Below are 16,111 nucleotides of genomic sequence, written 5' to 3' on the forward strand. Positions count from 1 at the left end.
ATATCACATAAGTTAAGCTTGTATTATGAAGATTTCCCAGACTGGCAACAATCTTAAGCTTGACATCCATATGAAAATGAAGATTTCTATCTACTCCACCTAAAATTTATATTTTCGGAAACTTTGAACCTGGCTGATTTCAAATCATTGCATGAAACTAAGAGAGATATTGTCAATTTTTTTTGGAAATACAGTCTATTCAGAATTTTGTCAATTTTCAATGTTCAAAGCCAAATTTTGGTCTAAAAATAATGGAACCAAAAATTTGAAGAAAGAAAGCCATATGTGAAAATATTTTTTGAAGTTATGCTGAACTTTGCCTTGATCAGGTAACAATATTACTTTCATGTAACATCATGTTGCCTTTTTTCCAACTTGATTTTGTAGGTACAAATTCTTTTTTCCTTTATTAAAAATGAAAGAAATTAAAACTGATTAAAAATAAAAATGCCATTTTTTTAGCGGCTGGTCATTTAGGAGCAGAGGGAGGGGGTTCATACTAAATCTCAGTCGTCATGTTGTTTAGTCTGGGGAGGCACTCAAGGTAAGTGACCTACCGTTGTGCAACCAGTGCGTTTTCAGGCCTCCAAGTGCACTGTAAGGGTCGAAATGAGTAAAGATGAGAGATGCGCTTTATAAAGGGTTAATAAATAGCCTTGGCAAAGTTTTTTGGGCAAAATTTCAGATATGATCTAACATTTTTTGCCTAAAAAAAATGGACAAAAATTTTCCAGAAAATGCACTGTAGTAAGGGTCGTTTTTTGCCTAGATTTACTCAAATTTGGCTAAATTTTCTGTGCTGTAAGGGTCCGATTTACGGCCAAATCTTGGGTTGCACACAGTTCACTTTTTGATGTCTATTTAAAGATGTACAAAAAATCAAGATTATATCCTATGTTCTCAGAAAATGTACATATTTTTTCAGGTGTCGCAATTGTCTCATGTCCCACAACAAGTTATGTTGCTCAAAGACGACTTCAAAGCATACAGCAAAATCAAGATAGATAACCATTTTTATAACAAGTAAGTTCGAATTTGTAAGTTTTTATATTCATACGAATACCTGCCCTTTTAATTATTGTAGACTTTCTGAAACTTAAAGGTTTTATTTTTAAATAAGAGTGATATCGTTTGCTTACTCTTCAATTTTAATTTACAAGCTTTTTGATATTGAATTGACACGGATTTTGAGCAAGATTGGTCAGAAAGAGGAAAAGAAAAACATTTTTTTGCTCATATCAGAATAATAGGCAGACTCTGACCTGGTATGAAACATGTGCCTGATATGAAACGGGAATGCTTATGTAAAAATAAAACCTTTGAATCAAATCGCAATTTAGGAATTTGCTATAATAGCCTGTACCAGAACATTTTCAAATTTGTGACAGAATAGCTTGGCACTGTTTTAGATCAGCGTGTGGTGCTTTTTATCCAACCTTCTAGCGAATGGTCCGTGGTTTGACTCGCGTTCTTTTCTTTTGTGTTGAAATAAAAGCTCAATCGATTTAGTCGTCACAAGACCTGAATTTCCAGATCTTAAGTCATAATTGCTTTCTTGGCGTTATTATTGTTAATGATTATGAATTTTTCTTATTCTAATTTCTTTCAAATAATTGATGTGGTTATAACTAGCTCATTAAAAAAGTGATATAGTCATTTTAAACTTATGATTCATTGAGAATGATCAAGCCTAGTTTTATGGAAACTCAGTCACAGATTCATTTTGTTAATCTAAAACTATTTTCTTCATGAATGTGTCACAAGGCTGGCCGTTCAGAGTATGCCTTCTCTTGTTTCTGACTCAATGTTTTGATAATTGAGGTTCATACTTTTGACGAAAAATGTAAAAGTATTTCCCTAACCTTTCTGCTTTCCCTTGGTCGCTTTTTTACTAACGGAACACGTTTTTGTGTTTTCATAACGTTAACACTATCTTTTATCTCGACTGAAATGTTTGCTTTCTAAATTCTTAGAAATGAGGTTGTTTTTTGAAAAAATATGTTTGTCAGAAAGGGATTTTCCAGTTGTACAGTTTTGTTTTTTTCCACGAGGAAAATGATAAAAAAACCTATCGAAATTGTGACAGGATTAGAAATTGAATTTGAAAGATATGAAAAATGAGTGAAAAGTAACGAATATCAATAATGAATTGGATATGACATATTATTTCCCACCAATAGAATCGGCCCAAAATTTGAATAGCAAGTCAATGAGATTTGCTTATTTCGAGAAGAAGTATTTAAATTATTTATCAACATTAAGGCAAATTCTCTATATACATTTTATTTTAAGGTTCAATATCGATTTCTGTTATGATAAAGGTTTAAAGCATTTGAAGAAAAACATCAGAATTGAAAACCCCAAAACGCTTAAGTCGACGAAACGAACTTCACATCAATATTATTGTGATAAAGATTAAGAATCATTATTAGCAAAAGCCTTGTACAATCTTTTATAAGAAAAAATCGATTCTTTGTGATTTGGCTGTCAAAATTAAGGTACTCTCATCCAAATCTTACTACTTGACCCAAAAATGCTTGAATTTCAGCAATTGCAGTATCAGCATTCTTCTTAAAAAATTATTTTTTAGTCTTAGTTATTCTTTTGAAGATTTTGAGCCTCACTCTTTCTTAAAAATATGAAATTGTTCTGATAAAAAAATGTTAATTATTTTAATAAGTTTTCACAAGTAAAAATTCCAGACAGGTTATAAAAATTGACCTGTCAAATAATGTCTATTACAATGTCGTGTATGAAAACATAATCCTATTATTCGAAATAACATGTCTGTCATCTTATACGCCTTGCATCTGAACTCTCCCTTGTATTACTGTCTGAAAACAAGAACTATCATAAAATATTTTTTAAACATCCCTTTTCTTAGCTCCAAGCAACTCTTTTCAAGTTTTTCCGTTTTTCGTGAAAGAAAATTGTTTCTTTGGTCCATCACCGCCATCACCAAAGAAGCTAGGACAAATAAGATAATCTCAGTCTCAGCTTTCAGAATTTACCAAGAAAATGCTTTTTTTAGCCCCTTTGAGGCTAATAAGTACATTTTCTGATCATTTAATTTTTTAGATTGCGGGGCTTAGCCAAAGCTTTGCTCCTATTGTCTTTTAGGACTTGCGATGGACTGTAATTTTTTGCCATGAATTAGCGTGGAGCAAAATATTGTATTGTCCATTATCGGAAATCTCTACTCTTACCCCACATTCGTAAACCTTTTTGAAATCTCAAAGAAGAATATACTCTTATAAAACAATTAGAGTATTAATGATTAAAATTATACTTGTTTCAATTTCCCTCTACTGTTTTTAATGTGTTTTCTTTGTAGAGAACACATGCCTGGTCACTTCAAATTCAAAGAATATATGCCGTTAGTTTTCCGGAACCTAAGGGAACGATTTGCAATCGATGAAAAGTTATATGCAGTAAGTACAACATAATATACTCCTCATGACATCGTGATTTTAGGGCTGCTCGGTTTTCTGCTATAGAAAATCCCAATCCTGATTTAAATATTCTTTGGAAAGGAGGTTTTTTTTTTGTTTTCAAGCACCTTTCTTACTTGCTTTCCCAAACTGAATAAAAGCCTCTTCACTTTTAAAAACTATTTTCTTGTTTAGTTAATATTGATGTTTATGAAATTTCAATATTTTCTTCCTTTTTAATAGGCTTCATTTTTAATCCAACCGCAACTCAGTAAAGCACAAGGGAATAGCGGTGCAAAATTTCTACTGACCACCGACAAGAGATTCTATATCAAAACATTGCAGAGCGTTGAAGTGGAAATGATGCATCATATAATGCCTAGTTACCACAGAGTAAGTTTGTTTGTTTGCAAAGATTTTGTTTGAAAATCCTCCTTCGTCGTCACAGCAGCATTTGCTTTTCCTTTCGTCAAGTGTCCCATCGTATCTCTACTAAGCCTAGATTACACTTTGATTTGCTAAAGCTTACTTCACACTAACTGTGCAGCAAATATAGTTTTAAAAACCCTCCGAGTACCTTCTTTTGGGCCCCACCCCATTCAGACCATCTGTATCTTGTATTATTGAATTGATCGTTTTTAATCTCTGGGAGCTAACAAACAACTCCCATTGGTTAAGTTGATTTTTGTAAAACAAGGCGGCATTTTTATTTTAATCTCCACAACAATTAGTGTTCGAAAGTATTTCCACCTACCTAGACTATTCCAGACCCTCTTCTATTATGTACGCTAAATATAAACCTTCCACCGTTCACAAACCAATGGTGAGTTTATGTATGAGTGTTTTTCTGGATTTGTTAGATCCTGACTGACTGAGGACGACGGTAAATAGGCACTTTTACAAATCGTTTCAGTCGCTCCGCCGTCCTCAAAATTGCAAATACATCAACTCGCTAATAACTGGGGAGGGGGCGATAGGAATAAGAATGGCTGGACAAGATGTTGGGTGAAGTGTTTATTAGACTAAAGTGTCTCCAGATATAATTGGCAGTGGAAACAAGAATGCCTGTAACTTTTGATAGTTTTTATTAAAAATAGCGCTTTTGATTCTCTAAAACAAGCAAAAGAATTTCCGCAATTATGTTTGACTATCAAAAGTATTCTTGTTTCCACCGCCAATTATCTGGATAGACTTTAGAGACCGTTCTTCAAGGCGTTTTAATTATTGTTTTTCATTTTTAGTATATCGTCGAATCACACTCGGACACACTGTTACCACAATACCTTGGTATGTATCGGACGACGTTGGACAACAAAGAATATTACTACCTCGTTGTACGAAGTGTTTTCAGCTGCAAGAAGAAAGTACAAAAGAAATACGATTTGAAGGTACGAAGATACAGCTGAGTCACTGTTTTTCCTTATTATAGAGAAATTTTTGTTCTTTGCCCTTCTTTATTTAAAGATATTAAGATTAGCCCGCTGATGGGAGAAGAATCTCTCGAAACGTATCCGAACGTAAAATCTCTTTCGTGGGGCAAACCACGGTGGACTTTCAATCTGATTTTTTAATTACTTATCTTTTCTTCATCACAGGGCTCGCGAATCGATCGAGAAGCCAAAGACTCTGAGAAGGTTTGTAGTTAGAATATAGCTTGCTTCTTGAACTCGCCTTAATATTTTTGTGTTGGCTGGTTTGGGCTACTTGAAACATTGGGTTCACTCGGAAAACTTTTTTGCAAACCTTTTTTAACTTGGCTGAATTCTGCCTCGCAACACTTTCGTACGGTCTTGAGTTCATTTCACAGGTTTTCAATGCTTATACGGACCAATTTTCACCCTCCGGAGTAAAGGCAAGCTTAAACAGAAAAAGTAATTTAATCAACTTGAATTAGATTATTTTCTGAAGCTGTCTGAGGTAACAATATATTTTTCAGGATAAGGAAAGTGTCACTTTCAAAGATAATGACTTCACCAAAGAAAATGCCAGGATATTCATTGGTGCTGAACAAAAAGAAAAATTCAAAGATAGGCTAACTAAAGACGTCAACGTAAGTGTATTTACTATGAAAGTGTATGGGCCGAGGCTGTGAGGTGTACATAATGTAAAATGACATTTGCATAGCATTACGACCAGACTCGCTGCTATTCAATCAGCCATCCTCAGTTGATAACCCAGTAATGTAGGACTTTTAGACGATTGAGAGTATTTGTTTTCATGGGGTCCATGACCATGAACATGAACATGAACATGAACATGAACATGCGAAGAAGTGGGGTTCAGGGATTAAGGGGGTTGTGGCATTGAGACGTCTAGATCATTCCATCACCGCTCCTAAAAAACGAATTTTATTTTGCTTCAGTTTCTGTCTGGTCTGAACATAATGGATTACAGTTTATTGGTTGGTATTCACGACACCGAACACGTCGACTCTTCCGAACCGGAAGACGAACAAGACGGTGAAGGACCTGACGGTGGCACTACCGGTGACGAATCTGGCGACGGCCTCGAAGAGCCGGCATCTCCTACTACTGACGGAGAAACATCTGCCGCTACCCCTGAGACGCTTGCAGCACGTCGCCAACGTTACTCGCGAACGGAAAGTGTATCCAGTAGCGATGGTTACGAATCGGAATACTTTGCGCTCCCGTCCTCTGACGGTTTGTATTTTCTTCAACCTAAGAAGTGTATAGGCTCAGAAAACATCACTCACTCTTTATGGTATCCTTTACTACAGTACCTGAAAATGTTAATTTCAAATTTTTTCTTTTAAAGAATCACTTCATTCCGTATATTACATGGGTATCATCGACGTCTTAACGTATTACGGCGCCACCAAAAAAGCGGCACACGCGGCAAAGACAGTGAAACACGGGGTATGTTTTTTTACGTGCTGTTATTTTAATTAGTGATTTTTTTTTTGGTTTGAGGGATTTTATGCACTTGAAAATCTCTGTAAAACCTTTATGTTTGTATTGCAGACGTTGGGCTTACATTATTAAAGCTATAATTTTTAGTTTGTTAAAATTTGATTGTTTGATGCTTGGTTGTGGAAGCTCAAGTTGATTTCTTCGAAGCTGATCAAACTCGTTTTTTAGATGTCCGAAAAGGAAAATTTCTAACAAAAATAATGACAAATTCGCCTAGGGTGAGTCATTAGGATTAGAAGTTAAGGATCGGCTTATTTCAAAGTAAAAGTCGTTACCTTTCCAACTGTTTCGCTTTACTGTTGGAAACCGCTAACGTTTTGTATAGATTTGAAAATCGATATTTGAGGTTTTAAAGTAACAAGATGTTTGAATAATTCATTATGCGAGATGAGAGAATTTCAAAAGATTCTTTTCATGCATTCTTGTTGTGGGTGTTACTAAGGAAAATATTATGCAAGGTTCACTTTCAAAACGTATTCAATTTCAAAAGAGGGTGGTAACGAATTATTTTCTCAAAGAATTTTCGTTAGGTCATCATTAAAGTAAAATGGTAAAATAATTGTGAAAGTGGGCTGGTTTCTATTTGTTAATTTTATTCGTTTATCTGTTGGGTAAATGAACATTCAACTTGTTGTACATCAATTTTCGATATTGCATAGTTTCTAGAGGGGTCAAGACCCCCCCCCTTATGTAAGAGGACCCCCCTTAAGTGCTAACCCCCCCCCCCTTAGGAAATCCATTTAAAATTAGAAACATGTAAATGATTTTTAAAGTTACGTTTAAATTTTTAGTATGAAATAATTTTCCTGTTAAATCGAGAAATATAAAAGAGTTGATACTAATATTAGACGAATATGCTAAATTTTATACACTTTAAAATAAAATATAATCGACGTAATTTTGTTCAATCATTCCAGCTTAATTATAAACGCTCGGGCTAAACCAATCTTATTTAAATTTTCTCACGAATAAATGAATTAAATATTTTTTTAATCTCACTAATCATTTTGATTAATAGGTGTTAAACATAAAACGGCGTTCGACAAGCGAACCCAATATGCCCAACATGAAACTCAGCATGGAGTTTAATAAGGTAATGTAATAATGTAACACTCTTAATTGATCCTTAAATAATGCTTTAAAAATTAACTATAATGTAAAATTTTAAATTGTAATTTGTTAAAATGGATAGCTGAGAATTTCTAACCACGGTACCAAAAATTCCAAATTTCAAATTTAAGTCTTTTTGGGAAACTGGAAATTGTTTTCAGCTGAATGGGCTTTGATTTTTGGATTTACATATAAGTTATATATGATTAAGACAAATCTCAAAATCAAAGATCGGGGAACAAAAATTAGCTCTTTCGTCTTTTCTTCTCAGCGAAGTCTAGAAATTTACCGAAATTCAATAGATTGAAATAGATAGTCTAAGATAACTTTTTTTATAGAGTTATTTTTTGTCTAGAACAAAAGTCTTGTCTGCTAATTATAACCTGATAACAGATTGTGTATTTTCTGGCCCAGTACGCTGAAGCTCTAAAGACGTGGGCGAAAATATACAATCTGAAGAATATGGTCGCGCGCCTGTACGCGGACCGCGTAGAATTTTATTTAAGAGGAACAGGTCCGAGTGCAATGTCGACAGGGAAGGGTGTCATGGCCGACAACTTTTGGGTTGGGAGATATGTTAAGTTCTCTCAAAGCAAATTCAGAACTTTTTTGGAAAAGAAGCATGCTAAACATTATTGTATTTCACAGACAAGGTTCTTTAATGGATGAATATATGCTCAAAAAAGAATCTTTTTTGCTTTAAACTAATCACAAAAGAGAAAACAAAGCATAATAACATCATACACAAATATCACTTAAAAAGAAAGGAAAATCATAAACAAACATCTTTATATTATCAGTAGAAGAAAACTGAAGCTATAGAAAATGAATACAAACCATTACTGAATACTTTTATGAAGTTTATAAAGTATAAAGACCAAAAAACTTGAGTTTCAAAACAATAACAAACATCCATTTTCACCTTCCGCCTCCAATTTGAAACCTTTCCACTCGCAAAGCATTGTGGGACAGAATTTTAATTCCTATCTATAAAACGCACTTTTCATGGAGCGCCATTTTAATTTTTAAGTTTTCGGCACTAAACAAAAAGTTGACTCAAAATTTCTGTAGAGATAGGGCCATTTTCCTCAGATGTTAGTTTTCAGCGATCTTTAGAGCTTTAGCGTGTCGCGTAGAAAACTCCACAGCTGCTATCAGGTTAGCTAATTATAGACGTTTTGTCACTATGGTTATTGTAAAAGAAGTTAAAACGATCGACTTATCGAGTTTTCCGCTAGCAACGCTAAATGATTGACCGTACTTTTATAATGTATTTTACAGGCAGGTGCAGAAATATCCACAGTCAAACCACATCTTTACGCCACGAGGTTTTTAGAGTTCATGGATTCGGTCATGGAATGAAAATAATTTTCGTCTGTTTGATTTTCAATACTTACAAATCTTGCTCTTTTAAATTACGTTGATAAAATGTAACGAAAGAACATTGGTGATTTGGTGATACGGAAATCTGACCGAACCCCCAACAACCTGGCTGTGTTGGGTGATCGATTCGAGTTTTGACGCCTGGTGACTATGCTGCTGAATCTCGGATTATCAGAGCTCGCTTCAACCGTCTTGCTCACCAAACAGAAAGAAACTGTACGCATTTAAACCAGTACGAGGGTCACAATTTGTTAAAATTGTATAAATTGTACATCTTGCACACGTTAGAGGATCTCGAGAAAATGGATTTGGACCCGTTTCACAATGCTGTTAAGTTTATGTTCAATTTGAGATTATTTTACAAGTCTCGATATTTGGTTGTTTAATGATACAAAGAGTTAAGTCTCGTCCAATCTGAATTTTAACTCATATATAATAAAAAAACACTAACCCCTGGTAAAATTCTTGACTTAGGCTATACCCGCCATCTTTAGTCAGAGTTATACTTTTGAAATGGGTACCCGTAAAGAAGACATTGCATTACAACTTTCTCTGATAAAAAACGATGCTACATCACAATTGTCTAACGACAAGTATATCTAGCGCTCTCAACGCATTCACATCACTGTCGAGTAGTGACATTATTAGGGTACTACTCCGATCAAAGGTTTTGGATTGAGAAACTTCCCAGGGTTTATATAAAGTTCAGTGGAAGAAAAACATGTCTTGAAGTCATGATATTGTAAAGATATTTCCCACTATACTTTCATTCCTCCACTTTCGGGATTAAAGATAGCTTAGTACTTTTCCCTCTATGTATCAAGTAATTAAAGAATTTATTTTGCATTATTTTAAAAAACCCGATTTACCAGAGAATTTGTAATTGTATGTCTTAAAATCTTTTTAATGAGGTTTTTGACAGTATTGTTATTTTTAGGTTAGCTTTATCTTTCTTATTAGAGCGCGAAATTTCCCTCCTTAAAATTTAATTAGAATTTAGATGATCTATAATCTCAACTAGATGGTATTCTTCAAATTCAATTCTTAGCTTAGAAGCCTTTACCCAAGCATTTTCAATTTAATTTTAGCTCATAAAAAAACCGCTAAAGGGCGTGCTAGAAAGTGCTTTTCAATGGTAACACATGTTGGGCTGCACCTTGAAAACTTTATAATTATGTATATTTTGAAGCAAAGAATAGCATGTTTTTTGTACATTATTTCGATAAATTTTGACCTTATTTTATTCATGCGGGCCTATACAGAGAGTGGACAAATCTTTATGTAAAGTAAAATCCTTACCTAAAATCAAACCTTAAACTGGGCTTAGAATAATTGGAATAAATTACAATTCTTTTTGTAATAAATAGATATTCAATCCCCAAGATGATTGAATAGGTTCTTGAGATGAAAATATTAAGTAAAAAAGTCATAATATTTGGCATCAATTTCGAGGATTTTACTTTATGTAAAAAATGTTCCTCTTTTTTCGGGACACACTGTATTGTTTGGATATCTTAAATCTTAAACTTAACTGTCTGATTTAGTATGAAAAATCTATAAATGTGGCTATACTAGAACTACTACGTATTGAGTTTTGATCAAAGAAATTTAACATTTAGATTTTTTACATTTCAAAGCCTTGAGATCCGCAAAGATACTTTATTTTTTAGTTATATTTTCCCCTTTTGTTTTTAGTACAGTAATAATTTTTGCTCTTATTGTTTTTTAACAAATTGTCAAAAAGATTATTTCAACATATTAAAAAAAACTCTACAAAATTTTTATTCGCAATATTTTTTAGCATTTTACTTTAGTTATTGTGTCTGTATATTGGCGTTTTTCCCAAAAAACGCAAACTTGGCGGAAGTAATTTTACCGTATACGGCTAATTTTTAAGGGGACTCGTCAATTCTCGCCAAAGTTTCCTATCGCTCAAATTTCTTCTCTAAAGGCATATTGACTTGCCCCAAATTTGAAACAAGTTGATTTGTAAATATTTAAAAAGATCTCCAAATATTTGGTAAAACTGGAATTTCGTCTTATTTACAGAGGTGTTTATCTAATACTGTGTGTATATAGTGTGTATAATGTGCATAGTAAATTCCCATGAGTAGACAGCACCTGAAAAGTGGGGAGTTTCTAAACATCGACCAGAAATGGCGACCACGACCAGCGACCACGACCGGCGACCAGATAAATTTGGGTTATCGAGTTTTTCCTCTTTCTCCACCTTAGAGTCTTTCTCCTATAATCATTTATTTATCGAATTGAAGAGTAAAAACTCACCCCTGTCTCTTCTACAGTAATTATAAAGCCACGTGCAAAACGTGTAGAACAGCCATTTTAACGCTCTTGGAGCTTAAGAATGGGGTGTCAATTTCTATCCTTTTGTATTTTCGGCATCAAATTAATTAGTGGCAAATTTTTTGCTGAAATTCATTTAGGAAGCTTTATATTTGATCATCAGATCATTATTTTGTCAAAATAAGTCATTTTGACAATGTAAGGACAATAGAATAATTGATGAGATTGATATCTCTAAAACTGCCCTTCCCAGCTTTTGCCTGCTGACAATTTCTATCTATTCATACTAAAGACATCTCATTCAGCATAATTAAAATATTTGGTGTAATAAAGTTTACAGGCATCACACTTAATTGCCCTGTCGAAATTTTTGTCAAAAAGTGTCACTTTGTCTAGAAAATGACTGGTAATGTCAAAGGTCACTTTTGGTATTCTAAGCTAGAGTAATTCTCAGCCACGTGCTCAGTGGTTCATTTGAAAGCCACATCAGGACTCGATTTGGATGCCCTCTACGGTGGAGAGAGCAGATAAACTCGATAACCCAAATTTATCTGGTCGCCGGTCGTGGTCGCTGGTCGTGGTCGCCATTTCTGGTCGATGTTTAGAAACTCCCTGAAAAGTGTTATCAAAACATGATTAGGTAGATCAAATTTCTAACTATCCCTTTTCTATTGTTTCAGATGAAAATAGAAAATAACGAAAATAACGAAACCGTGGAAAACGAGTCGTATCGAAATCCATCACCTCCACCATTAACAGATGCTGAAAAGGAAAGTGTAACTGGAGACTTAATTGGCAATACAATTTTCAGTCAGCGATGGGTACTTGATGTGCTACTTAAATTGTATAAGCACGAAGAAGACACTATTTATACATCGCTGGTTGAAAACATCAAAAACGAGGAGAAAGAACAAGGGTCTGAACACACTTCAGATAATAATGAACGTTTTCTGAAAGATGATTTCGAAAATGACCTTTGTCAATTATGGGACATGACTGCGAACAGTGAAGTTGCTTTGTTTATTACCGAGCATGATTCAAAAAATATTCTTCTAGATGCGTTGAGACAGACACAATCCCCACGTTTAATGGAGATTTGTTTCGGAATTCTTGGGAACTTATTTTGTGTCAAAGAAATAGGTTCTTCGTTAAGTCAAGATGGGGAAATGAGATGTGAGATTTTAAGCTATTTAACAGTTATGGATGCGTTAAGCCTTGTGGAGCTTACACGATTGTTGTGCACGTGTTTATCATGTCATTCGACACTGTTGCTATGGGTAAACGACTGTTGCCAAGGCAAAAACCTTGAACATCTTTTGTATCTATTGAATAATACACTGAACGTTACTTTGCTTTGTCATGTTGTTAAAAATTTGGAGATTATTTTTGACGAGTGCGAGGATCCACTTGACTCGTTTATTACCAGTGAATTTATTGATGGAGTTATCGAGTCATTTGACTCGCTAAATGAGAAAGGTGACCGAGTTGAGTATTTAGTCTCGATGATATACTTATTACAAATTCTAACAACTAACAATAAAGGTAATGAGATAATATCGAACAAGAAAGAAACCTTATTACACTTATTTTCGAAATATTATCATTTGGCTGATGTAAAAGGAGGCTGTGAAATGACCGAATCTAATCGGTTAACTATCTATGCTTCTATTTTATCCATTCTCGATTCGTTGGTGTCTGAGCATAAAGAGATCGTCTCTGAAAAGAATCGAAAGTTCGTTCAACAAAGTGTAGAATATTTTTCTCGTTATATTACTGACGAGCTACAAGACGAAAATACTAACGAATTTCAAGTTGTGGTTTTATGTTTCGAGCATTTAGCCTCGTTGCTGACAAAATTGGAGAGCGGTGTGCTAAATCTTTATAAAGAAGCAGTTGACAAACTTATGAATGCCATAAAATCGAGTAAATTCGCATCGACATTTTTAGGATATTTTACAAAACCAGTTTTATTAGTAGAATTTCAATCGTAATCTCTCACAAAATTTTGTAATTTCTTCATAAATTTCAATATACAAGTTTTCAGTAAAACACTTCTTCTACTTTTCCAGAATTATTTTTGGACCTACCCCGGTGGGGTGGAGGTCCTATAAATTCACCTCTGTCCGTCCGTCCGTTCGTTACCAGCTTTTCTCGAGATTGAATCATAGGAATCATCTGATTTTTGGTACAAAGGTGCAAAATGGTGGTGGCCAAAATGTAGCAGAGTCCGATTTTCGAAAAAAAAATTTGGGGGCCAATTTGGGCCAAAAAACGGCTAAAAAACGGGTTTTTTGGACTTTGTGAAAAATTGGATCATTAATTTTTTCTGATTTTTTACATGAAAGTATGTACCATCATAGGTAAAAGATGGCTCAAGCAGATTTTTGCAAAAAAATTTATTTGGCTTAAAAAACGCATGTTTATCTATAAGAATCACTATTAATAAGCATACATCAATGTTCTTAGTCAAATTACTCAATTTTTTTATGAGATATATGTTTTTTTTTGCTCAAAAGGGCTTACTTTTAAAGAATATGTGTGTTAGCCATGAAATTTTGGTTGCTTTGGGTGTTTTTATAGAAAAACTGGCCAAATTCGATATTTTTTTATAAGCACATTATCAATTACTTAGGTATTAGCTTTTCTCGAGATTGGCTCTTTCATTCTTTATGACTTTTTGCACAAAGATGCACAACTATAAACCCTCGAATGTGACGGAGCCCGATTTTCGAAAAAAAATGTTTTTGGGCAAATATGGGCCAAAAAACGGCTAAAAAAAGGGTTTTTTGGACTTTGTGAAATATTGGATCGTTGATCGTTTGATTTTTTGCATGAAAGATGGGTCAAGCAGATTTTTGTAAAAAAAGAACTTTTCAGCTCAAAAAACGCATCTTTATCTATAAGAATCACCATTAATAAGCATACATCAATGTTCTTAGCCAAATTACTCAATTTTTTGATGAGATAGATGTTTTTTGCTAACGAAGTCTTGAATATGAAAGAATATTTGAAGAGCATGAAATTTTGGTTTTTTAAACGTTTTTTTTTTTAATAAGAAACAAACAAGTAATTTTAATAAATCGTCACTATTTGTGTTCTGAATGACTGTTTAACGTTCATATGCTCACGTAGATATCAATTATATATGTGTTAAATGCATAACCAGGTAGGGCCATAAAAGTATCACTTGTTTTTTTTTTTGGGGGGGGGGCGGAGCTTGGCTTTGCCCGGTTTTTAAGTAAAATGGAAAATTTACAACATTATTTCATTAATCTTATTTAAAAAAAAAACCTACCAGTACATTTGAGTGTCTTTAACTCGAACCTCTATAACTAGAATGTCTCCTTAACTCGAATAAGTTTAACGGTACCTTCAAGTAACAATTATTAACCTTACTCCATAACTCGAAATCCCCTTAATTTGAACACATTGCGCTTCCCGTGCGTGTTCGAGTAATGGAGACTCCACTGTATCATAAATAAAAAACAACCCCTACCCCATCTTATCAGACTTTATATAAAAATGGATTTAACTCCAAACATCCGGAAAACTTGGGAACTTTTATTAATGGCATTCTTGCCTAGCCAGGGTATGGATGTCTTTTCGGTAGATTTATTTCTTGTAACTTAAACAATTTTGCGACCACCTCCTTCGTTTAGATTTTTCTATGAGTGTGGTCACTAGTTTTGTTAAAGACAAATAAATAAACACTACCACTCTCTCCTGAGACACAAAACACGGGAAAAGTGTTTATAATAAGAATTCTCATAAAAACAGTACAGCACCTGATCCCGAGAATGTAGGTTTCTCATTTTCAAGCATTGTAGCCTTAACGATAGTTCAACTTCATAAAAAGTTGTATCAGGGCATACTGTTACATATTACTTATTATTTCTAGACATGAAATTTTAACTTGAATTAATTTTTTCCAACGGAAATCTGAATCGAAGTTGACTGGATACTACCCGAATTGAGACATTTTTTAAATAAATCCGCTCTAAATCGAAATCTATTGGAATTAAGTTATGATGATAAGGTATTTTCTTATTCCTAATGAACTAAGGAAATGGGGAAAATAGTCCATTTCAATATTTATTGTTCTAGGTTAGATATTTTGACGAAAATGTTTGACCTACCTTTTGGGGTTAGTTGACCTACAATTTGGGGCCCTTCATAACCTGACATGAAAAGTCTGTCAATAGTTATATAAAACTTGTTTTTTGTACTTTCATTAAATGAAAGTACTACCTGAGAGATAATTAATGTTGACATTTTGAGCTTTTACGACGTGTCCCAGACCTACTGGGACCCAAGCCCAATCAGAAGATTTGCCTAAGTTTGGAACCCTAGAATTTCCATCCCCATTAGGACTTCAGTAGAAATTTTTGTCCCGCTGTGGGAAAAAGTTCCACTGGGGCTGTGAGGTAGGGGTGTTGCCATTCTTAGGGCATTTTTTTTCGAGACAAAAACGTGAAAATGGGTCTCAATTCAAAATTGAGATAAAAGATTTAAAGGTAAAGATATCAAAATATATTCAGAAATTTCTCAATGACAGGATAATTTCCATATGAACCTGATGATACACCGACAAACTTCGAGAAAAAAATAGTCCAAGTTCTTCTTAGTAGGCCTGATTGGTGTAATTATCGTGCAAATTTGGAACAAAGCACCAACTTTGAACCTGACATGCCTAACACCCTATGGATTGATTTTAAAAGGACGACCCAGAAAAATTTTAAGGGTAGCTCTTATTTTTGGACCCATCTATCGAAAAACTAGCCCAAAGACATCACAGACTGGAGACGTTGTTGCTGATATACTGATTATCCATCAACCTGGAAATCGAACGAAATCACCTTGTATGTGATATAAGAACATTTATTTGTCTCGGAGTGAGGAACTGACCTAACACACTCCTGATATTTTGGGTCGAACAACTTTCTTCATCAATCA

General features: G+C 34.1%; 2 protein-coding genes across 3 annotated transcripts in view; both read left to right on the top strand.

Annotated features, from left to right (window-relative positions):
* The window catches only part of LOC136806116 (phosphatidylinositol 5-phosphate 4-kinase type-2 alpha-like), a 15,670-nt gene extending 5,599 nt beyond the window's left edge, over positions 1–10,071 (top strand). The window contains exons 2-11 of one of the 2 annotated variants that reach the window (XM_067062683.1): positions 926–1,023; positions 3,335–3,431; positions 3,675–3,824; positions 4,673–4,819; positions 5,027–5,065; positions 5,368–5,481; positions 5,794–6,091; positions 6,207–6,307; positions 7,380–7,454; positions 8,753–10,071. In XM_067062683.1, the coding sequence (XP_066918784.1) occupies positions 926–1,023; positions 3,335–3,431; positions 3,675–3,824; positions 4,673–4,819; positions 5,027–5,065; positions 5,368–5,481; positions 5,794–6,091; positions 6,207–6,307; positions 7,380–7,454; positions 8,753–8,833 (1,200 nt within the window). In that variant the 3' untranslated portion in view covers positions 8,834–10,071. The remainder of the gene's footprint in view (positions 1–925; positions 1,024–3,334; positions 3,432–3,674; positions 3,825–4,672; positions 4,820–5,026; positions 5,066–5,367; positions 5,482–5,793; positions 6,092–6,206; positions 6,308–7,379; positions 7,455–8,752) is intronic. The other variant, XM_067062684.1, reaches the window with a different exon arrangement.
* Positions 10,072–11,833: 1,762 nt separating this feature from the next.
* LOC136806118 (protein saal1-like) lies at positions 11,834–13,209 on the top strand. The gene has a single exon (XM_067062686.1). It carries the CDS (start codon positions 11,839–11,841, stop codon positions 13,147–13,149), a length of 1,311 nt encoding a protein of 436 aa, XP_066918787.1. The 5' UTR covers positions 11,834–11,838; the 3' UTR covers positions 13,150–13,209.
* The last annotated feature ends 2,902 nt before the right edge of the window (positions 13,210–16,111 follow it).

Source organism: Clytia hemisphaerica, unplaced genomic scaffold, assembly GCF_902728285.1.
Source record: "Clytia hemisphaerica strain Z4C2 unplaced genomic scaffold, Clytia hemisphaerica genome assembly, whole genome shotgun sequence".
NCBI classification, from domain to species: domain Eukaryota; kingdom Metazoa; phylum Cnidaria; class Hydrozoa; order Leptothecata; family Clytiidae; genus Clytia; species Clytia hemisphaerica.

Excerpts from the sequence above, each read along its gene's own strand:
- LOC136806118 (XM_067062686.1), top strand. The coding sequence starts at position 11,839 with ATGAAAATAGAAAATAACGAAAATAACGAAACCGTGGAAAACGAGTCG.